The following is a 25,024-nucleotide window of genomic DNA, read 5'->3' as shown; positions in this document are numbered from 1 at the left end:
AAACAGACCTTCCACAAACACACCATGTATTTACCTACCACTGGGAAGTAGTCCATTGTTTAGAGCATGATTTCTGGGCCCAGATGGCCTGGGCTTATCTCCAAGATCCTCTAGTTAACAGCTGTGTGACTTGGAGAAAATTATTTAAAATCTCTGTACCTCAGTTTCCTTATCTGTAAAAGTAGCCTAATGATGTCTATCACATACAGTTGTGTAATTAAATGAGTTAATACATATTAAGTACACAGAATAGTGGCTGGTGCATGGGAAGAACCCAATATGTGCCACACAGCATGGCTGCCACTACTGCTGCCACTTAATGCATTTGGACTTTATTTAGGATGATCCCTCTGCCCAGAACACCCTCTCCCATATTGCCTCATCCTTTAAGCCATAGTTAGACTTTCCCCTTGCAAATGGCCCCCTTCAGTCCTCTTTACATACCTCTAGTATAAGTCAATGTATAGTACCTGGCAAGGAGTATTTGTTCTCCCTTCTGCTTTTAATTGCAAACTCTTGGAGGAGCTGCAGCTTGTTCTATCTTGGCCTTCCATGCAGAGTCCCTAACAAGAGTAACCACTCCGTAAATTAATAGCAAACTTTTCTTTCTTTTCAGACTTAATATAACCTGTTTAGTAAGCCTCACAGGGCTATTTGTTCGAACACAACAAGCCTGGTTTTAATTGGACATTTGCAATTTCTTTATAACTCCTACAGTAATGGTGGAACCTCCTTAACAGTTGGCACTGGAAGCTGAAAGCTGAGTGACAGTGCAGAGTGTCATGCTGTTTCCTCCCTCAGACACAAGACAGACACTCATCTTCAGCTATGCCAGCCTTCTGGCTTTGGGGAGACATACACCATGAAGTGCTATGTGGAGTTAATAATTCACTCCTCTTTTAAAGCTGTCTATCTTGATTCTTCATTCTGGCCTGAGCTAGATAAGGCAACAAGTGGCTCCTCGCTGCTGCTGATCATCTATGAGTAGAAGAAACCAAAATAAATTTGTATCCTGCATTGTAAATCTGAATCTTCTATCATGAGATAACATTTGTTGTTCTCTCCTTGGCTTAAAATTAATTTTTTCAGTTCAAAAATATTACAGCTCTTTAATGAAGAAATGCTGATGCACAAAGGGATCAGAATGGGTTCTAAAACTTCTGTCACTAATACCTTGGATCATTTTCTTCACCTCTCTGAGCCTTACTTTACGCTTCTATGAATGAGGATAATGACACCTACCTCAGTGAGATACCCTGAAGATAAAATAAGATGCTGAATTTGCAAGCACATAATAAAACAAAACTACAAAATGTTACACAAGGGCAAGTTGAATACAATAGTTAATTGATGATGATGTAATTTTTAAAAATTAGGTATAGTTTTCTTTTTTGCCTATTTTGTCCTTCTGGACACAAATTCATTGATGCTGTTTTATTGAGGAGATTGAGAAGTCAATATTTATTTAAATGTATAGCTTGTATGCAAGTTCATGGAAAGAACGACATGGTTCTTTCTTTCTCAATCCCTTATCTGGCCATTTAACAGCTTGAGTTCTGTCTGGAGTGAGCACCTGAGATACTGAAGGAGGTTTATCTTTAGCTGTACTCAACCCGATTGATAGAACTGGCCTGGAACTGGGATTAAATATCTTTTACTGGCTCTTCTTACTAGCTTTCCATGCTAGTTTTAAATACAAGCTCTCCCAACATATAAACTGATAGCAGAAACTCCTCTAGCTAATGTAAAATATTATTAACTATTCATGATTCACATAAAACTTCTGATAGCTGAAAAATAGCCATCTTCAGTCCCTTGCCTGTATTGTTTTTTCCTTCTGAAACATTTACAAAGCAACTGCCAGACAATGTAGCCAAGGGCTAACCATGCACAGAAAAAAATAAGACACGTCAATTTTGACTTTTTAGAAAAAGAGAATTTTCCAGCTGACACCAGAATCTCAAAGTTGGCCAATCCAAGTGAAAAGTGCTTGGAAATATTCTGTTTAAGGTTGGGTGAAGCCTCTGTTCATATCCTGGAATATTTAATTTGGCTTTTCTGTTACTGAGGAAACATGGCATGATGAGTGAATATGCACATTACTTCCATTCGGGTGGTGACTAAGAAAACCATTCTCCCTTACATACAAAGCCTTACTGTAGTCATTCTCTATGTACTGACCACAAACAAACTTGCCATCTTGCCTCCTTTTCAAGAACTAGGTTCAACTATAGAATGAATGAATAGAAAGCGTTATAAATAGCTTGTGAAAGGAATTGGGGAAACCTTCTCAACTAAGAGAACATCATTTCTGATAAACTATTTTTGTTAACTCACAGTATATACTGTACACTCTACAACGTAAATGGCTTTTTACTAGAAGCTACAAAAGAAATGGGTCCAAACACTCTTGAGAGATGTATAGATAATTCTTATAAGCAATGGAGAGTATTAAGAACAAAAGGAACTCTTTTATAAAGGACATTCTTATCCCTCTTTTTACCTTCTCTTAAGTTGTGGCTCAGTGCTATTTAATTTTTGTGATAATGGAAATGTTCTCTAACTTTGTAGTCCAATATGGGAGCTGCTAGCTATATGTGCCTGTTAAGAACCTGAAATGTGACTTGTGCAAGATTATTTAATTCTAATTAATTTAAGTAGCCACAAGTATCCAGTGGCTACTGTATGGATTGACAACTATACTTCAGTTGGTGATAGTCATTAAGGAGTAACAACAAATTATTTAGCATTCTATTACATGCCAATCACTGTTTTAAGCATCATGTCATATATATTAACTAATTTAATCCTAATAACTGCCCCATGTGGTAGTTACTAAGATTATACCAATTTTACAGATGAGAAAACTGATGCGCAGAGTAGGCAACATGGCCACATCACAATCTGGAGAATGACAAAGTTGGATTTAGAATCCAGGTATATGGGGCTCCAGCATCTTCAGTCTTAACCTGGGCACTAGACTGCTTCTCCATAAAATCATGGTTGATTTATTAACAGCAATAGTTATTGAAGACTATCCTGATCATTTTCACTATCTGATTGCGCAGAAAAGCATAGAAAGCATAAATGAAGATTTAAAAATCATATTCTCTTTGAGGACTTCAGGGCTAAAAAAAAATATGTAGACTTCCTTGGATAAGTGCCTTGAAATGATTGCATAAGATGTATCAACACACTTTGCCTACAAAAGGCCAGGCCTTGTGGCCGACTGAGTGCAGAAAAAAGGAATGTTGACCCAGCTTCTTATTGAGTGTTGTCATGGTGATTCAGCTTTAAACAAAGGTGATGCTATGTTTTTGTGCTCCAGTAACAGAGCTCAGCAATTAACTTTAGTTTTATTTAGTCTGCAACACCAGATTGGAGTCTCTTGAGAGAGGACCTTGACATAGCTTCTCACAGTACTAGCCTACAGAGGGGTGAATTCTTGGGTACATGGTAGATCCCACTTGTGCAATAAACCCAAATAACTTTTCAAAAATCAATCATTTTAATACCATGAAAAACACTTTGCTCTGTAAGTGATCACCATCACATCAATGCCATATTGCATGTGTTTCTTATCAAGGACAATTTAAAAAATAAAACTGTTTCCCAAACCTGGATGTGCATCAGAATCACTGAGAAGCTTGTTAAATACAGGTGACCTTTTGATGCCCACAAGGTTAGGGGAACAAATGATTTAAATTAGACTGAAGTATAAACTGAAATGTACTTCAGAAGGTTTGCTTTTGGCAAATTTTCTGCCATACAAAGGATTTTTAAAAATTGGTCATTGGCGTTTCCTTAAATATCTGAGTACTAACAGGTACTAATTTTTAAACCATGATGGTGAAAATGTTGAATGTATTTATGCCTAGAGTTAGGAAATATGTGTTGTGTTATGAAATTAAATGAAAACTAAGTGTGTTTAAATGTGATTTCCCAGATAGCTCATTTGACAATACAGCAAAATTTTGACTTTAAGGCACCATTGCTCCAAAAATGATCAATACTAAATAGGTTGAAGACAAGACTGGAGATGTATTGATATTTCAAGATGTATTAGAAAATCCTGCAGGTTATTCCAAACAAAAATTAGATGCAGATGGATTGCTTGACATTCTTAAACTTTATTATGTGTGTGGTACAGGAAGACAATGGGTACAAGAGACCAAATAGAAGAATATCAGATGGGAATCTCCAAAATCCTTTCCTAGAGGAAATAGAAACAGAAAATCCAGTTAATTTGAGATGATACCATCAAAACACTGATGGTTAACATTTGAATTGCCATTATGCTAAATTCTGATCTAAGTCCTTTACCTTTATTTATTTCTCACTACTACCATATGAGTTGATATTTTGCAGATAAGGAAATTTAGACACAAAGAGATGATCTTTTCTAAAGAATCAGCATTCTCTTGCTTGGCACTAATGATAAAGTTTCACCTACTGATACCTTATTTGATTTTCTTTTCCTGTAAATGGGAATGGGTCAGAACCCCCTATGAATGCTACTCTTCCTGCTGACTTGACCCAGAATAAACTGAGAATCCAGTACCCAGGAAGAGACTGGCTTTTCAGTATTGCATCACAGTAGATCACAATAGATCACAGTAGGGATCTCTTCTTCATTTGATGTCACTGATGTCTTCCTTAAATAAAACTCCTAGACAAGATTCTAGTGGGCCATGATCTCAAGACATCTCTGGTGCAATTTCCTTAATTATGCTGGAATATTAAGAGGATGTTGCTGGCATGTGATGAGAACTGCCCATGACTAAACTCATGCAAACAGGATAAGGTCTCTTTCATTCAATAAGTTCATTGGTGGGCTGGGTAGCAAAGCTTCCTTAGGACACTTAGAAGGACAGATACTTGCCTCGGACAATCACTTGACTAGATGCCAGTGCAGATGGTCAATTGCAGTTGCATTTCTCACCTGAATAAAAACAACAGCTCAAGTCTCAGTCTGGACTTTGGCAAACCACGGGAAATTAAATGCAAATGAAATTTGCAAGCATGACAAAAATGAGGGCAAGAGGAATTAAGTTCCAAGAACAAAAATGTAGCATTTTTCATGCTAACCCTAGGAGGCCAACTTAATCAAATTTTCAGCTCAGACTGATAATGACCCTGGTGGCCAGTTTCTTTATAGAGCTTTGCGATGGCAAAAGCAGAGAGAAAAGCAGGTGATGAAGGGGTGGGGGAATTAGCTTTTCACATTTTTGTTCCAGGGATTTGCCATTTTTTAATGCTAGCAAATCTTCTGAGTTTAATTACCTTTGCTCATGTTTCCATGCCAAACTTGATTACCTTAAGCAGAGGTGAGTCTGCTTATAACCATCTGTATATGAAGACCCATGGCTTGAACTCTGAATGGCTAAACTTCACTCAGGATGACCAGTAGATGTCAAATATGATCATCAATGGATTTCAATGAATTCTGAGAATTAAACATTTCCAGTTCCAGCAGATCACGTTCTTTGTAACAGGAACTACAGTGTTTAATTTTTTAGACCATCCAAAAAAAAAAAAAAATCCAAGAGGAAGTGAAATTATATCCAGTGGTCTTTGCAATACCATAAAGAAAAAAAAAAAAGTAAGATGCATCTCACTCCACAATGGCCCTGAAGTCAGATTATGTTTCCCTCCTTGAAACCCTGGAGGACCTATCTAATTTTTAGCAAACTGAGGGCCTCTAGAATCAACTTATGAGAACAAGAAATGATGGCGAGATAGATGATGTAGACTGAGACATTTCACCCTATTCCATTCCATTTCAGAAAAATTCATTAGAAAGACCTCTGGCCGCAAGATCTGAGTACAGGTGTCTACTCTGCCACTCATTAATGTGTGCTACTAGGAAGTTAATTCACTGCTCTACGTCAGTTTTCACAACTTTCAATAAGACCTGCCTCAACAGATAGTTGGGTACATTCTAAACTTTGCAGCAATAGTGAAAATATGATGAAAATTTCAGCATATTATTATTAAATTGCTGCAAATGATCATGATAGGCCCTTTGAAGACTGAGATGAAGGAGTCTGGCCCTCCAGGGTGGTCCCATATTTAATATAAGTGCAATAAAAGCCAAACTTCAAAGTATCAAGGAAGATCTCTGAGAAGTTTTGTTAATTGATTTTTTGGTAGGATCCTAGCTTCTAAAGGAAACCAAATGTGTTTTTATGAGCTAAAATTAAGGGAATCTGTTCCACTCAGTCATTATTCTATCACTCAAGACATACCCCAGAACTATTATTTGTACTTAAAATGCTCTTCAGCTTGCCAGCTGGCCAGGAGCTACCTGTCAAAGTTAATCACAGGTAGTGGTTCATATATCAGGTGGTATGAGCCTATCTGGCCCACAGCAGCTTTGCTGAGTGACTGATAGCCTTCTCTCTCAATTTCACCAAGCCAAAAGACTACTAATGATGCATCAAAAGGCCACAGTAAACTGTCTTGAAAATAGAAATTGTTGTACCTAGAGAAAAGCTTGCCTGACTTTATTGGCAATCCTAGATATCATGACTTCCAACTCTAAGAGTTTATGATAGACAAAAATGTAACTAAAACAAAAAAGAAAAAAGAAAGCCAATTAAAATAAAACACAGGGCCGGGCAAGGTATCTCATACCTGTAATCCCAGCACTTTGGGAGGCCGAGGTGGGTGGATCACAAGGTCAGGAGTTCGAGACCAGCCTGACCAACATGATGAAACCCCCTCTCTACTAAAAATACAAAAATTAGCCAGGCGTGGTGGTACATGCCTATAATCCCAGCTACTTGGGAGACTGAGGCAGGTGAATCACTTGAACCTGGGAGGCAGACATTGCAGTGAGCCGAGATTACGCCACTGCACTCCAGGCTGGGTGACAGGGTGAGACTCCATCTCAAATAAATAAACAAAATAAAATAAAGTAACACAGATGAGCAGAGACCAACAATGTTATCTTATGTACCCTGACATATGCACAGTCAGCCCTTACAAAAGAGAGCTTTCATATACAGAATCTCATGCGACCTCCATGGTACCTCATCAAGATTAGCTTATTTCCATCTTATTAAAGAGGAAACTGAGGATTGGAACTTATCCACAATCAGAGATCCATTAAGTGATGAAGCTTTTGCTACCCCAAGTATCAGAGTCAGGGTGGGACTTCCAGTCCAGTTTTTCTTATTCTTGGCCAGAGAAAAGGATAGCACATGCAAGGTTATGACCAATACTTGGACCAACACTTACAGAAAATGGGGTTGCTGATCCATGTCACGTTTTTCTAAGTGTTGGGTCAGCTCAGGAAGAACAAGCTTTGGAAATGTTATCTCAATCCTCTTTGTGCAAGCTGAGGTCCTCAGAGGTTACTATGAAAGAGGGCAGAGATATAAAGGGAATTGAAAACTAATCTTCAACTTCAAAAAAAATGAGAATAGTCATGTAGATCATAGAGAGAAATAATGATTACCTTTGATTCCTAGAGAAAGTTAATTTAAAGTGTAATCCAAGTTCCACTGTACAGCCAAAAAAAAAAAAAAAAATCTGCAAAGTTGAGATACATCTTTAGTAGATGGAAACAAGTCACAAGGGTCACCTCTCTTGAATATTGGGAAGATGCTCATTCACAATAATTGGGGGAAAGAAAGATTTTGGAGATTAACTGACCTTGGTTTAGGATACACAGTGTTTTTTCAATGCAAATGATATTTGGTATCATGATAAAAGGCAAAATCTGTCCTGAATGACAGTCTCTAAGGAAATGCACTCAATAGTCAGAAAACCACCAATTTGATTGCTTATGTTTTTGTGTTTACCAAATTAGAATCTGTAACTATTTAAAGCAAATCCTTAGGATCCATGTCCAATGGAATCTTTCAAGTTCATGTGCACTTTGAAAGTATAGATATCTGTGGTCCGTGAAATAATATAGGCATAAAACTTTGTTGGTTTATAAATGGGTTTAGCACAACAAAAGAAATTAATTACACAAGCCCAGATGTAGCACTGACACCCATTTTAGGAACGGTACCTTAGAACTACACCATATTTTTGAAACCTGTGACATCAGGTTTGTACATTGTCTTTTTAGGTGGTCTTTGTGACCTTAGAGGCTTTATCTGGAAGAATATAATTCCACCTACTGAGGCTGTAGACTTATTATTGCTTTTATAATATTTATTATTGCTAATAAATATTCACTTATAAATGTTTACTGTGCATCTACCGAGTTCTAGGTAGTAGGAGCCTTTGGTATGGGAGGTATTGTGCTCCACTCATTCCAAGCACATTTTCTCACAGCCTAGTACTTACTAGCCCTTGTACTTAAAGGCACAAAGACAAAGGATATTCAGTATTACTATCCTCAGGCTGCTTCCTGCATTTCATTCCCTAAAACTATCTGCCTCAAAACCCAATAGCCTCACAGAACTGCTTTCTAGTACCAGAACGTGTCATATTCTCTTGTACTCCAGGTTCTTTGTGTATACTTTCCCCTACCTTGAGTGCCTTTCCTTTTATGGCTGCCTGGAGCCCTTTATCTTTTAAGAGCAGCTCAAGCAAAACATCCTGGGTGATGGCCTCCACCTGCAGCTTGATGGCACTTGGTATATACCTTGAGGAAGAGCCCTTGTCACCTTTGAGTCTATTACTTACCTTTGAGTCTTCCATCAGATCTGAGCTCCCTGAAGGCAGTTCATGGATGGCCCGGAGGAGAGGTGCTTGGCAAATATTTCTTTGATTGACCCAATTTAAGGATACTCAGTAAAAAATCTTGACCAGATAGGGCAGTGCAATGCATATATGTAAAACTTGACATAGTTTTTGTGACTTTGAGGTATGATGTGTACATTTCTTTATGCAAGAAATGAGAGAAGTAGCAGCCATGTAAACATTCATCCAGTTCTTTAAGTTGAAGTCAAGTTGCAGAACCAAGACGGCAGATATTAATTGGATTTTGAAGATATGCTGAGATATCAAACCTTGGCGAGAAAAATGATGGTGTCTCACAGACCTCATAGGCAGAGAGAAATATGCCAAAATGATTTATAGCTGCATTTACTCCCAAGGTGATTCAGTGTCAAAGGTCAGATAACATATATTCTTTGCTATATTTATAGTGTTTCAAAGTGAGTTTTAAGAGGAGGTGGTCTCCAGTTACAGCAGAGATATCACATTGAATGTTAAAGAGGGAGAGTCCCAACATGATACGAAAACTTGCACTGCACAGTTGCAAAAAGCTTAAAATTGCCAAATAATCCCATTCATTACAAGAAATCAAATATGATTTTTATAATATTCAATAATGGATGTCAATAATATAATTCATGTGTTTGGCATTCTCGCAAGGCTTAATTATACTCTCAAAGTTTTTTTTATCAAAATATCATCCTAGGGTGTGAAAATTTACCTCCTAACAAAACTTATTTCTTGACTCAGCCATGGTGATGATGCCAGATTAATTGTGCTTTTCATTTTGTGCCTAATTGCATTTCGACATAAATGTCATTAGGTTGATAACACTTTGCAGAGTTTTAAAATTTATAAATATTCATGTAAAGAATGCAGAAAGTATTGATTCTGCAGATGCCTGGCTGAGAGTGGTCGTCACATGAGAGTGCTTTTAAACAGAGGCATGTTATGGAATGCATTTTCAAACCAGGCTTAGGTTATGTTCCATCTGAATTTGAACCTACTTCATTCAAATCCCTATAAGCAAATATTTACTTTGCTGTAAACATTTTACTAGGCTTTGTTGGGACATGATGCCTGACACTAAGTTTTAATAGCACAGTAGTGTGAAAGTTTACTCTTGAATCTGTGATTTTCTTTTTACTGTCTTGTCTCCCTGAAAGCAATCACTTAGAAATGGATTTGAACACATAACATTAAGAGACTTCTTTCATTGACCTTCCAAGTTTACTAGTCTCATTATTGACCCGAAAAAGTAAATCACCTGTTCTTTGAATTAATGTAACTTAAACCAACTTATATCCCCAATTATTTTGAAGCAGTTCTACAAAATGTTTATCTTTAATATTTAAAGTCACATTTAAGTTGGTCAGAAAAGGAGACCAAATATAATTATTATTTGCATTTGGAATACCATTGTGAAAACAAAGACGGGAAGAAATAGAATAATAAACTAATAAAAGCCCTATGATATTGACATAGGAAACAGACCAGTCCACATTATTAAGCAATTATTCCCCTCTCATGATGTGACCTCACTACGTTCTCTCATCAAAATCTTTGAAGTAAGACAGTTCTTGCTACAAGTTCGAATTTACTTCTAACCTGTATATCCTAAAAGTATTTTTTAACCAAAAGGTTGACTTAAAATATTTTCATCTGACTCCCTTTAAAACCAAAGGCATCAACTTAGAAAGGAACAAAAGAGAATTTTTAATGGATTGAGATTAAATCTATCATTTTTACCCAGGGAAAATTCCTTCTTATTTATTCTTAGTCAGTCTCATGTAAAAAGACTATTAAAGTGATGAGCTCCAGTGTTTTGACAAGCACTTGTACTACAAAAAACTTGAAATCTCACTGGAATACAGTTACATATTCACTGGGAGGAAAGAATGCCCTATTTAAAAACTAGGACAGATCATGTTGATAGGGAAAAAGGAAATAACTATGTGAACAATATACCCTAAATTAAAGACCGAGTTGCTGGCATCCGTCTAAAGTCAACAGAAAATGTCATTACTCTTTGGAAGTACTCTTATCCTGTCTTACAATAAATGGATAAAAGAGAGAGAGAGCACAAGACATTATTCGTATTCAGAATTCTATTACACAAACAAAGATGGGAAGAAACAGAACAGTTATCTAAGTCCCATGTTATCAATGTAGGAAAGAGAAAGACCAGTCTACATTATTAAGCAATAGTTTCCCCCTCCCGTGGTATGACCTCACTGCTTACTCTCTTGGGATCTCTCTAGAGAGAGGTCTCTCTATTTTATAAATACAATAGGAGGTTCAGAGAAACTCAAAAGATAATGTTTTACTCAAAGCCACCACATGACTTGAATAACGTATTCTATGTTCTCTACTGTATATTTTTCCATAGTTTGGAATGCCCTGTTCCACATGGATGAGGATGCTTGCCATAGCAAGTGTTGTTTTCCACTGTCTTGTAATGTTGCTTAGGCTGAAACAGGGAGATGATAATATTCTTTCAAAGTACATTTTCTTTAGTGAGAGCCTAAAGCAATACAAAAGCCTCTGTGGTGAATCCATTATTATTCTTATGCCACCCCACTCATGTGGTTGGTTCACACATCACACAATACATCATCATTTTATCTAATCTATTTATTTGAATACCTTTGGCATTTATTGGTATTCTTGGGTATAACCAGCATTGAAATTAATCTTTAGATCTTTGTGGTCTTTCACTGACCCTTTCTCTGCTTTTGTGTGATGAGTAAAGTTGGTTCAGTATTTCTCAAAGGCAGAACTATGAGCCACAAATCATCAACATATTATCAATCCCTACCAGTAAATCTATTTATTTTCTGCAGAGAAAGAACCAAGACAATTCAGCCAGTAAACCCATTTATTTTCTGCAGAGAAGGAACCAAGACAATTTTGAGTTAAAGATGGTAAGGCCATCTGTTGCTATTTCAATGGATACATTTTAGTGTACACTTCTTTGAAGGTATTTAGTAAAAATAAACCAGAATAAATATTTCACTAGGTTTGCCTTTACTAAGCATCCCTCTTCTTTCCTTGTAGGTTTTCCACATTGCCTTCTAAACCCACAGTAGGAAATCATACATTGAGAAATACTGTGAAATAGTTTCTCACCACTGGTAGTTTTAAAGTAGAGCATGTGTCAGAATGACCAGCAACAGCTCTCTGCAATTACTGGCTAGCTGTTCAGGAAGACAAATGTGTACATACTCATAAACACATTCTTTAGAAAATTAAGCAGGCATACGACCAATGGCAGCTGCTGGCACTAAGCTTATCAAATAGATCATATTTGAAAATTTATTTCTTCCTATAGATATATTTTCAGGTAATCATGCACAGTTTCCATGGAAACATTTCTAATTCTCATTGGAGACAAGAACACATAAATAAATAAGAATTAGATTGTTTTCTTACCTTTTGGAAAGCAGTCAAAAGCTATACTGTTGGTGGGATAGTGTACCAAGTAACAGACTTTTGTACACTCTTTCTTACTGGTGGTATACAGTCTACAGGAAAAGTAAATATATAGGTATGTATAAAATAAATGTGCACATGATATTATGTTTTATTATTATTATTTTCCTTTTGGGAAAAGGCTGCGATAGAGACCATACACATTATGCCCACACTTTTGGTGGGTTCAGTAGCCTTTGGTAGACCAGGTCACCTCAATTCAGGTACCTCTGAACATGGGAGTACTGGTGCCTCTTGAGTTAAGGGAGTTGGGTTTTACTTGCTTGAGTTGAAACAGCTGAGGGAACCAGCCCAAACATAATTTATCTATCTGCTTAGAGCATTATTTTCTTCTTCTTGCCAGCCCTTTTTTCTCAGCCTAGTCCAGTCATGCTGTCCAGCCTGTGTGGTTAGTCCAAGAGGATGAAACAAGTAACATAATGTTGAGAATGTTAGGGATCCAAACAAATGGAGAAGCAAAACAAAACAAGAACCATAACAAATTAACACAGCACAGAAGTGTGTTCTAGAATTTTCTAGGAACCATTATTTGTGTAGAGTTTTGGTGCCCACATCCATTTTCCAGCAGCCTGAGTTTTCTTTCTTTTCTTTTTTTTTTTAAATAACATACCTCCTTATGTTGACAGTCCTATTTTATGTAATAAATTTATTTTGTTGAGAACAGCACAAGTTGTTATTTATGTATTTTCCTTATTGTAGATGCAAAATGGTAGCACAAGAAAAACACCATCAGAATACAATTCCATACCTTATTTCGTATTTTAGGTGCAAATTGTTATTCTTCTAACATGTGCTTCATCATACAACGTGTTAATTGGCTTAAACCAGTCTTTTATGTAGTCTATGTCCATTTTCTATCCCAGAGTGAGTTCATCAGTCATACATCTCCACATCCAAAAAAAGGGTTGTCCCTCGCTGTCCACCTGCCTGCCATCTCTAGTTGCTGCTGACCTGCCAGAATAAACTCTCTGTATCTAGCTAAGATCCCTGAAGTATTTCTCTGCACTGCTTGCAGGGCATTAGCTTAGAAAATGGATGGTAGCTTAAAAGAAAGGTAGCTTAGGGCCAGGCCTCTCTTCACTATGCACTGTGATCTTTTACCAAAGAAAGCATGAAAGCCAAAGACAATTTACAGAATATCTTCTGGTTGATACCAGTCCAGGTGAAGAAGGCTGTGGTTCTTATCCACCCATCCCAATAAAGCCATGCTGCCTCTTAGTTAATATTATCCATCCAACTTGAAAAGGATCGTCGTGGCCATCAGTAAGCCATAGCCCAAGCACAACCATGGCATCTTGTTTATCTGGCATCTACAAGTTTGCCATGAACGTACATCTGCCAAGTGAACTGCAGAGAGTGCAGGGAAACATTCCAAATTCAGGATGCAGGTGGGAGAAACAGTGTGAGGTACCCTTCTTCTTAGACAGGAATGTGAGAAGGCATCATCTTGGCCAGATATACAGCTATCCAAATGAGGCCAGGTTCTTTTAAACTTTTAGCAATGGAAGTCTTATTTGCATAAATAAAATTCAGTAAGTAGCTGAGCTACAGCCCTATGCCCTCTGAGCTTGCTGTTTTTCAATCTAAGTGCAGAGACCAGCAAGAATTGGCCCAACTGTGAATATCTAATATGCCAGCAGTGCACAAATATATTGAAATTTTGAGATTTACTTTTCGTTTATTCCACACATAATGGAGTTTTTCTTTCATACAATGGACTGTTAGCTAAGGAAGCAAACTAACAGGATAATTGTATTTCTTCAGGAAAAAAATATGGTAGTATAAATGTCTTCCTATATTAAGACAGCAAGCAAATTCATTTTATGTAGACATGTAGTTGCAGTGTGGAGTTGAATGAGTAGAAGCATGCATGCACCAGATGGCAAACTGCAGTGATGGAGCAGAGCTGTTAAAAATGAAAACACTGAAGATTGAAATACATCGAGACTAAGTGTTTAGAGCAACAATGAATAAGAGGACATTTCTGTTCTACTATTTACTTTGCAGCTCATAGTATAAACTCTGCTTCCTCTCAGACATCCTCCCTCAGAAAAAAATTGTACAGAATTTGCCTATTGGAGAGACAAATTCCTTTTTCAAGTGCATGAGCTGTTTTTGTTTGTTTTTAACCAGTCAGCTTAAATTCAGAAAATAATGTCATTTGTCTCTGTTATGACAGTTAAGATACTGGAGATAATTTTAGCTATATTTGGCATTAAACAGAATATTATAATGTTACCTAGCATAGCATAGTCATGTCTGTTTTTATTAATTGAATTTTTCACTATTGTTCTTTTCCTATTACACGTATTTTTGCCTTGCTGGGGACTGGTTTTTCAAACGTCATTGCTGTCTATGATGTTACTTTTTCCCTATTAGTGGCTCATTTTGAGATCATTTTAAATGACTCTTTGTTTGTATGTTTGTCTTATCTCAAATGTTTTATTTCTTTGAGTTGACTTTGTCCTAGATCAGTATCAACGCTAAAACTTTGGAAGCTATATCCAATGTGGACTCAACTTGAGTTTCCTAGAATAAAATCCTTCTCAATTTCTAGAGCTACACTGTCCAATACAGTAGCCACAGCCACAAGTGTGTGTTTAAATTTAAATGCAATGTAAATAAAGTTTACTTAATTAAAAACTAAGTAAAATAACAAATGTATTTCTTCAGTTGAGTAGCCATATTTGCTTACTCTATTAGACATCACACACACAAAACATGACCATCACTGCAGAAGGTACTAGTGGACAGCTTTTGTGCAGATAAGCTCTTTGGATTCTTTTTTGGGACCTTTCAGAGCTGGGTCATCAGAAACCCCAATGTTTGGAGGTACATGAATCTCCTCCTATGGTTTAGCAAATATCTAGTTAAGTTTTCATGGTGTTTTAGGGTGTGTCTACACAATAACAAAAGAGCTAAAGCAATTAAAAAAATCTTTCCAACTGGTAGTGAGAAAAAGGCTCTATTTCATTTTATTTTTCTGTATTGTTTACCTTGGCTCTATGTAGACACTTAGAGCAACAACAAAAACCCTATGAAACTTTTTCAAGGAAAGAGATACCAAATGAATTCCAAATGGAATCACTGGAATATAATTTTTGAATTAATTAGATGAGGCCTCTACCTGGGCAGCCTTCTTTGAGCTCAGGTTACTCCTGTTTTTGTAGACAAAACAAGCAATAATACGTTACAGTATGTTTAAAGAATCTCTCACCAAACATCATTATATTCAGCATATACAAACTATATAACCAAAATAACGAAACCAAAAGAGTAATTCCTGCATTGGAATTTTGACATGCCATTCATATTCTAAGAAACAGAGGAGCAAAGAGGAACAAGCGTGGGCTGAAGAGTCAGACCTGGGTTTTAGTCCAACTTCTGCTGTTAACTACATGTGTGGCTTTGGTAATGTTACTTAATCTTGTGAAGCCAAGGTTTCCTCAGTAAAATGAGAATAACAACATCTATTCTATAGATGTACTGTGAGGAGTAAGTGAGATATTCCACACAAAGCATTCCGCATAATGCCTATTTCAAAGAGTATTTTATGCTAGCATTAGCATTAATGTCAGTGTTAGCATTTTGACAACCAATGTCATACCCAAAAAAAGCCTCAACAAGGATTTCACCTTATCATTAAATAGCAACAGTAGTAATGTTTTTTGAAAGTTAATAATTCTTAAATAGCATAGTATCGAATTGTCTAAACTCAAAACTTCTAATTTCATCTTTTTTTCCCCAGTACAATTACTTCCAATTATGTTTGCTGTTTATTGACTTTGAACAGTATCTAGTTAAATTGTGTGTGTGTGTACAAAAATAAAGCTGTTATTGGAATATTTGCAAGATAAAGGTTTTATGGAATGCAAATTTGACAAAACAAACTATAATTAAAAGCCACTAATTATAAATATACATATATATATTTAACAACACAGGTATAGGTATAATAAATGCACACATATGTTCATGTAAATTCTTCTTCTTCTTCTTTTTTTTTTTTTTTTTTTTTTTTTTTTTTTTATTTATTTATTATTATTATACTTTAAGTTGTAGGGTACATGTGCATAACGTGCAGGTTTGTTACATATGTATACTTGTGCCATGTTGCTGTGCTGCTTTTTTTTTTTTTTTTTTGAGACAGAGTTTTTCTCTTGTTGCCCAGGCTGGAGTGCAATGGTGCAATCTCAGCTCACTGCAACCTGTGCCTCCTGGGTTCAAGTGATTCCCCTGCCTCAGCCTCCTGAGTAGCTGGGATTACAGGCAGGCACAACCACGCCTGGCTAATTTTGTATTTTTAGTAGAGATGGGGTTTCTTCATGTTGGTCAGGCTAGTCTCGAACTCCCGACCTCAGGTGATCCACCCACCTTGTCCTCCCAAAATGCTGGGATTATAGGAGTGAGCCACCGCACCCAGCCATAAATTCTTCTTTTGAGGATTTAGTTTTATCTACCCTGTGATGTTTAATGTACATTTAACTGCACCTTTATATCTACTATATCTTAATAAATTATGCTGAAATTTATTTCTAAGCAAAGCTTTTTGCCTCTTCAGGAATGGAAGGACACTGACATTTAGCTGATATAGTATTTTCTAGACAACATATTTTATGACACACTTATGACAAAGTCATTCTCTCTTTTATACATAATTTTATTGAGTTTTAGAAAAAGCTCAGTGATTCTTAAAGCCACATGGCTAGTAAATGGAGTGGTTTAGATTTGAACCCAGGTATGTCTCAACCCAAAGCCTCTTCCTACATCACACTGAATGTCACAGCAAGTCACCATCTACTTGCCCTCCTCTCAACTGGCCACTTGCTCTGGAGACACAACACAGCCTATCATTCATTCTGTTCCTCCCTTCTCTCAGTATGTTCCTTTAGCCTTGTCCTAGGATGTTTTCTGTCAAAAGTCAAAGTGGGGCCCACAATGTTGTTAATTAATCATGTTACTTTGTCTACATATATTCAAAATATTTCACAACTTTCACTCAACTATTCGTAAATAGAGATAGGTCAAAATCACAGTTCTTTGTGTGTAGTGTTTGTCAGGAGCAAACCCAGTTGGCTTCTTGGTTTTTATTAAAGATATCTCTCTTATTTCCAGAGCAAAAAGGATTTCCTCAAGAGTATTTAAAATTGAGACTTCCTTCTGTTTGGCATTAAGCCTTTGACAACAAGATCAGCTTCTAACTGAAATATAATATGTCATGAATGACTTAATGGATAACCTGAAATCCCTTCTGCCTTAAACAGAATAAGTATCACAAATATTTGAATCTGCCTCATTCTACATGCAACTAGCCAAAATATTCCTGGAAAACAAATCTTAAAACTAGTATTTTAAATCTGAAATGTACTCTTACCACCATATTGTTAGTAAAGCTAGCAATTAGGAATTCTAAGCATTTAACCTTTGAGCTGGTCTTGTGTTATTTACAAAGTGATAGCTATATGCCCATTTTACCTGGGGACATTTGCAGGCATGACTAAAGGGTCCTAGAGTTTTGCAGATATGCCATATAATAGCATCTTAAATCGAACGTTTTTTTCCTTAATTTCTTCCCTAAGGTTTGTCTTGCATAGAATAAAACTCTTCTCCAGTGGTATGGTAGACATTGTTTTTCCCACAGGACGATGCCATTGTCATGGTAGTATCTGGTCCTGTGTACTTGGATTAAAGTTTGACAACTTTTTCCAATTTTTATATGTTTCTAGAAGACCTGATGAGTAAAAAATAACTTTTTCAACATTCACATGCTAAAGGAAAAAAGTTATGCTTCCAAAATTCTAATTTATTCCAGTTTTATTCCTACCAGTACAGTTCATTAGGTATGGAAGTTTCCCTGACAAAAAAGTTGTTGCCTTAACAGGAAGGGTGCAAGAAAGAACAACCTGACAGGTGCATTTGTCAGTTGGAGGTTTCAGTACCAGAGGACAAGAAGCAAGGGAAGGGGGAGGCTTCACACTTCTGAAGCAGAGCCTCCAAAAGCTCCTTTCCAACAAGGAACAAAAAGAAAATGGTGGCAGGAATGAGTCAAACTCAAAAGAGCAGAAGTTAGCATTCACCAAGGCAACCCAGTCCATATGACAAGAACGATCACAGTAGTTCTCCAGAGAGGCAAGCACACCCACCCCACCTCTTCTAAAGTTTCTTGATGCAGGATGGGAAGATGAAAGAAAAGGAGAGTTACTTACTGTTTGGGTCTACATTTTCACAGAGCTCTGTCTTTGCCTCACCGTTGGGTCTGTCACTGGGTTTGTGTGACAGCCTCGATGACATGGTGGCTGCTGTGACTACCGCCTTGAAGCTTCGCTTCCGTTTCTGGACATTGAGTTCAGGGTGGAAAATGATGATGTATACTTTCGGCATGTATAGCATCCCCAGCGCCACTGACGCACTTAGGTTCATGGAGATTGTAAGCGTGGTAGTTTGTATGTAGAGCTAGGAGACACAACACACAAGGCACTATTACAAATAAAATGACTGCAGAGGGAGTCTGAACACTTAAAGTGATGTCAAGAATGACTATGGCTAAGATAAAAAGCAATCTTCAGGAATTTTGATAAATAAAGGAAAGGACAATGACTCTGCACAGTTATTGGAGAGTATATGCATATATTAATTGATTGAATGCTGTTGGGTCAATCCATGCACTAGAGAAGTCTCCTATATTAAAGTTCAGAGTAGACCTTTAATCATAGTTGAAGGACTTCTAATCAGAGTGTCAGCTAAATATAAAGACATGAAGACCACAGAAATCTGTAATCTTGATTAAGGTGTAGTTAAGTTTTATCTTTCATACGTGTAAAAGAAGGTTCACGCTCCATGATTTCTTCCTACATTGAGATTCTGAGGCCTTTTGAGAAGTCTTTATCTTAATATATGTCTCTTTTTATATTGTTTTCTAGAAAGGCATACCTTTTCCCTATTTGCTGAATAGTGAGTTGAGTTTCTCTGAAAACTAAGACCTTCTTGTTTAATTCTGTCTTACAAACCACAAATGACAAGTGAACAAGACCTAGTGATGTTGGCTTGTCCACTCTTTATATTGTCAAATTACTAATGAGATGCAAAATTGTATTCTGGAGTTGGGTTATTTGCAGTTTGGATGGTGCCCCTATTTCTGTCCTTGTCTCCTATTGTTTCCTCAAGAAATCAGATCAACTAATTGCTTGCTGTCCAGTGTAAATATGAACAATTGATGGTAGAAGAACGTAGGGAAGTGTGTGATCCATAAGAGTAAAGCTATAGGCAACTTGCCTTGGTCTAGTTGTCTACAATATGCCCTACCATGATCTAGGACTCCACCACCCCACCCACAATGTGTTCAGTCATACTTGTGTTTTGCATGACTTCTAAAGGCTATTTAAATGGAACAACCAGCAACCATTGCCTTTTCTGTCCATGGAAAGCCTAGTTCCTTGACAATGGATTCAACTATGGTATTCCACAACTGTGCCTTCTTATTGATTGATGATAAAACCCCCATTCTTAAGGGAGTTCACAAGGCCCCTCATGGTTTGTGCTGGTCTACTTTTTTAGACTAATTGTCCACTACTTCCCACCTCCCTGACCCCCTGATCCCCTGTCTTGCCTTCCCAGGGTCCCATCCATTTGTGCCGTCCTTTAGTTCGTGAATGAACTGTACTCATTCGAATAACTTTTCTCCATGCCCCTTTTCTTTATTTTTGTTTTCCTATGTATGGAATTTTCCTTCTTTTCTTCTTAGCACACCCATCCTAGGCTGCCCTCACAGCCTCAAGTCTAGGCCAGCTTCTTTACTGATACGCTCTCAAAGGACTTCTTTAGATCATTTGTCTCCATTGCAATTATGCACTCAGTACCTTGATCATTTTTCTGCCCATTTTCCGGCTAGGTATTAAGTTCCATGAAGGCAGGATCTGTCTCTCTGGGACATTATTATGTCTGCGAAGAAGGCACTTGATAAATATACAATGGATAGGCTCATGTGTTTGTCTAATGGACACCTTTTTCCTACCTATAACTCACTGGTTAAACAGCCTATCTCTAAATATACAAAAATTTCCATTAGACATATTGGCTGCCTGGACATTTCTGATCTTAATTCTTCAAACTGAGGCCATACTGAAATCAAAGACAACTTTGCCATCTTGGCTGGAAAAAAATACAGTTTTCTAGCCAACATTAATTTGAATATGGATGTCTCCAAATGGTTAAAAGGAGCTACCAGCTGCTGACTATAATACATAATGAATGTAACACAGAAAGACAAAACAATGTTGAATTAATGACTCTTTAAAGTGTGAATTAGTTCATATTTTTAAAGCTCATATTTCCCTACTAGCATACCCTTAGACTTTTAATGTCATTCCACCCTGCCAGCCTACACTGTTCAAGAAAGGCTTAACATGGTCATAGGGCATTATAGACATAGGCAATTTTTGTCACCACTATCACTGTACTTATGAGAGATTTGCAAATCATGGCTTAGATGAAAAAGGAAAGGGATGTCAACAAACCTATGGGATCTTAAGTTTTGTTTCTGTTTTTCTGCTCATGAGTGAATTTTGCAGTTTATGAAATTATTCAGACTTATTAATGTAATTATAAATTATACAAGCATATATGCTTATGTATATTTGTATGTGCGTATACATATGTTTTCTTTTTTCAACTTTTAGATTCAGGGGTACATGTGCAGGTTTATTACGTGGGTATGTTACGTGATGCTGAGGTTTGGGGTATGAATAATTCCACACCCAGGTACTGAAGATAGTACCTAATGTTTAGTTTTTCAACCCTTACTCACTCTTCTATTAGCCCATAGTGTCTATTGTCATCTTTATCTCCATGACTACCCAATGTGTAGCTCTTCCTTATAAGTAAGAACATATGAGGGATGTGATTTTCTGTTTGTGTTAATTCACCTAGAAAAATGGCCTACAGTTCGACATGGTTTTGTTCTTTTTTATGGATGCATAACATTTCATGGTATAGATGTACCACATTTTCTTTATCCAGCCCACTGTTGATGCACCTAGGTTGATTCCATGTCTTTGCTATTTTGAATAGTGCCGTGAGGACGTGCGTCTTTTGGTAGAACAACTTGTTGTCTTTTGAATATGTACCCAGCAACATACATACTTTTTCTTAACAAAGACTACTTAGCAATTTAGGACTCTACAACTATGATGTTTATTTTATGAAGTGTTTATTTTCATCATTTTTAAACTAGAGACCATCAAGACTTTGATTTTCATTTAAAAAATTTTTACAGTCTCTGGTAACACTTCAAAAGTATGTGAAAACTGAAATAAACTTCACTAATCATATTTTTTCTACAGCCCCTCTACCCCTGAATCCTCTTTACACACATAGTGGATAAGAATGCAGATTCTAGAGCTAGCCTGAGTTCAATTCCCATTTACTAGTTTTGTGACCTTGGACAAATTACTTCCCCTCAGCTTCTGCATAGTGGATAAGAATGCAGATTCTAGAGCTAGCCTGAGTTCAATTCCCATTTACTAGTTTTGTGACCTTGGACAAATTACTTCCCCTCAGCTTCTGCATAGTGGATAAGAATGCAGATTCTAGAGCTAGCCTGAGTTCAATTCCCATTTACTAGTTTTGTGACCTTGGACAAATTACTTCCCCTCAGCTTCTGCATCTGCAAAATGGGTATAATAGTACCTACCTCATAATGCTGTCTTGCTTGATGATTAAATAAGTATTTATAAAGTGTTTAGTATAGAGCCTAGCACATAGTATTAATAAGTAATAAGTAAGCTTTTTTTTTTTTTTGGTAAGACAAAGTCTCCCTTTGTTGCCCAGGTTGGAGTGCAGTGGCGTGATCTTACCTCACTGCAACCTCTGCCTCGTGGGTTCAAGTGATTCTCCTGCCTCAGCCTCCCGAGTAGCTGTGACTACAGGCATGTGCCACCATGCCCAGATAATTTTTAGTAGAGATGGGATTTCACCATGTTAGCCAGGATGGTCTTGATCTCCTGACCTCGTGATCCTCCCACCTCAGCCTCCCAAAGTGCTGGGATTACAGGTGTGAGCCACCACACTCAGCTGTATTTTTAAATAAGTATAGTCATGCATCACTTAATGACAGAAATGTGCTCTAAGAAATGCATTATTAGGTAATTTGTTATTGTGTAACCATCACAGTGTACTGACACAAATCTTGGTGGCATAGTCTACTAAAGTCCTAGGCTATACAGTTTAACCTACTGCTCCTAGGCGACAAACCTTTACAGCATGTTACAATCCTGAATACTGTAGGCAATTGTAATACAATGGTATTTATGTATCTAAATATAGTTAAACATAGGCCAGGTGCGGTGGCTCACGCCTGTAATCCCAGCACTTCGGAGGCCGAAGTGGGCAGATCACCTGAGGTCAGGCGTTCAAGATCAGTCTGGCCAACATGGCAAAACCCCACCAGGTGTGGTGGCAGGTGCCTGTCATCCCAGCTACTCAGGAGGCTGAGCCAGGAGAATCACTTGAAGCTGGGAGGCAGAGGTCGCTGGGAGGCAGAGGTCGCAGAGAGCAGAGATCGCACCACTGCACTCCAGCCTGGGGGACAGAGTGAGACTCCATCAAATAAATAAATAAATAAATAAATAAATAAATAAATAAATAAAAAGAATAAGCATGATTAAATATAATCTGTTTATCAAAATCTCATTATGTGGCACATGACTATATGTAGGTATGAAGGCTAAGAAGGCTTTAGTCTACAGAGATCTCAGAGGTATTGGTCCACAGGGACCTGCTCCCACTAAGCCTAGAAGGGAAGCTAGGCTGCTGACTCTTTGGCTTTTGGTGAGGTGGGAGGCTCACATTGAAGTTATGAGTTTTCATCCCACCATCTTCTTTAGTACATTCTTTAGTAAATTATGGCATATCTATATTTAGTCCCATGGTTGTTCTTATTTTACCTGATGCTTATTGTATAATGCACTACCCTATTTAAGGTTAGGCATTTCACATCACTTTCCTTTATTTGTAATTTCTTTAGAAATGTAACAGTTGATGATCATTATCAGTTCCTTTTGTCAAAGTAGAGGTAAAGGAGTTCTTATGTACAGAGTTTTACTGAGACCAAGGGCTGTCCTCCAACTGAGCCTAATCTGATTTTGGATGTTGGAGGATCATCCCCAAAGGAAAAAAAGAGCTTCCCCACCCTGGCCAATTATGGATGGCCCAGGTCTGCGGGGAGGACATAGACTGCCTTGAGATTTCCATATCTTGATAATTAAGCCTTAATTTTATCATCAACCTAAATGAATTTCCACTCCTGGGTTAAATGTGGCTTTTCTAACACCCACTATGTATAATTTAGGTCAAATAACTGAACAGCATTTAGGTAAGGAATTCAGAGTCAAGCCAGCAAAAGTTATGTACAGTATTCTAAAATACTTTTCTTAAAAGTCTGATGTGCAGAACCCACAGCTATAACTAGTTTGTCTTTCAGTTTTATGAATTATAAAATGAAAACCATAATAGTTTGTACCTCATATGGTCACTGTGAATAAGTAACCAATTAATATATGAAAATTGTTTAGCAGAGTGCCTAGAAAATAAGTACCCATGAAATGTTATCTGTTAATATTTATTTTCTGCCAGCTTAGGTTTCTGGGGTTTAGATCTAAGGATAAGGCTTTCACTGTAACCACTTTATATATTTTAAACTTTTCATGTATAGGTTATTAAGTAATAGTGTTTATAAAATCCACTCCTATTCATGTCTAGTCAGATGGAAATGTACCAGCAAATATTCTATTAAAGTGCACAAGGATGTGGTGAATTCAATGCCAGGCAAAGCTCATTTGAACATGTTCCATGCCATTTTTTCATCTTGGCCTAATGCATATCACAAGATGCCTTTATTGCTTTATAAAATCGTGTAACATTTAGTGCTAGCTGAGTTCCTTGTCTAATTTTCAATTGCTAGGATGTTAAGAAATTTGAAAACTTGTTAGATAGTGCTTACAACCAACTCTGGAATTTGCCAACTCTCCTGTGTAGGTTTCAGAATCAGTTTAATTGAAGAATATTTTGAGAGATTTCAAGGAAATCTGTTAATAATTGTAATAATCATGGGTCTTCAACTTTGAAAACCAGAGTATTCTCAGTACTGTTCAAAAAAACAAAAGGAAGTCAAGAAAAAAATTCACAGGGCACAGAGATAGATATAAGACTAGAACTATCAGGAAAAACCCAATTTCACATTTTTGAGAAATCGTCTTATTACTACTGATGTCTTTAATAATTATTATATTCCATAAAAATGATGTAACAATATATGAATACTAATGAATCACCACTTTTATCTATATAAAAATTTAATTTACTCAGAAAAGTGTTATGTAGCTATTTCATGGTGTCAGACCACTGGTTTAGGGGATGATTAATGCTTGACCATATTTGTTAGATCACTGTTAGCTGTAGTTTTCAGATAGGCTGTAAATGAAATACCTTACTCTTTCACTACTTGTACATTCATCCATTTATGGGTTTACCTTTTTTTATTTTTAGTATTTTTATCTTTTTAAATCTGATCAAACTTAAACCACACTAAGTTCACCATTTTTATTGAGATACAAGTGCCTGGACTGGCCCATGTGCTGTGCACACAAGGGTGAACATGCCAGGCATGCTTCCTGCCATCAGAGAGCTACATTCTAGTTGCAGGAGGAAGGCAAGAAAGACATCTATTGTACAACATGGTGACTATAATTAATAACAATGCATTATATATTGGCAAATTGCTAAGAGAGTCGTTTTTAAGTTTCCTTACCACACACACACAAATATGTGAGATAAATGAGTATGTTAGTTTTATTTAGCC

At 37.0% G+C, this 25,024-nt stretch overlaps 1 protein-coding gene across 1 annotated transcript in view; it reads right to left on the bottom strand.

The window, feature by feature from the left end:
• The window catches only part of GRM7 (glutamate metabotropic receptor 7), a 912,442-nt gene that overhangs the window by 42,337 nt on the left and 845,081 nt on the right, over window positions 1-25,024 (bottom strand). Inside the window, exons 9-10 of the mRNA XM_050778591.1 lie at window positions 18,378-18,624; window positions 12,112-12,203 (exon numbers count right to left, since the gene is read on the bottom strand). Coding sequence (XP_050634548.1) covers window positions 12,133-12,203; window positions 18,378-18,624 — 318 coding nt within the window. The 3' untranslated portion in view covers window positions 12,112-12,132. The remainder of the gene's footprint in view (window positions 1-12,111; window positions 12,204-18,377; window positions 18,625-25,024) is intronic.

This window comes from Macaca thibetana, chromosome 2, assembly GCF_024542745.1.
Source record: "Macaca thibetana thibetana isolate TM-01 chromosome 2, ASM2454274v1, whole genome shotgun sequence".
Classification (NCBI taxonomy): Eukaryota; Metazoa; Chordata; class Mammalia; order Primates; family Cercopithecidae; genus Macaca; species Macaca thibetana.
The sequence above is the reverse complement of the archived record's forward strand: the minus strand, read 5'-3'. Positions and strand labels throughout refer to the sequence as shown.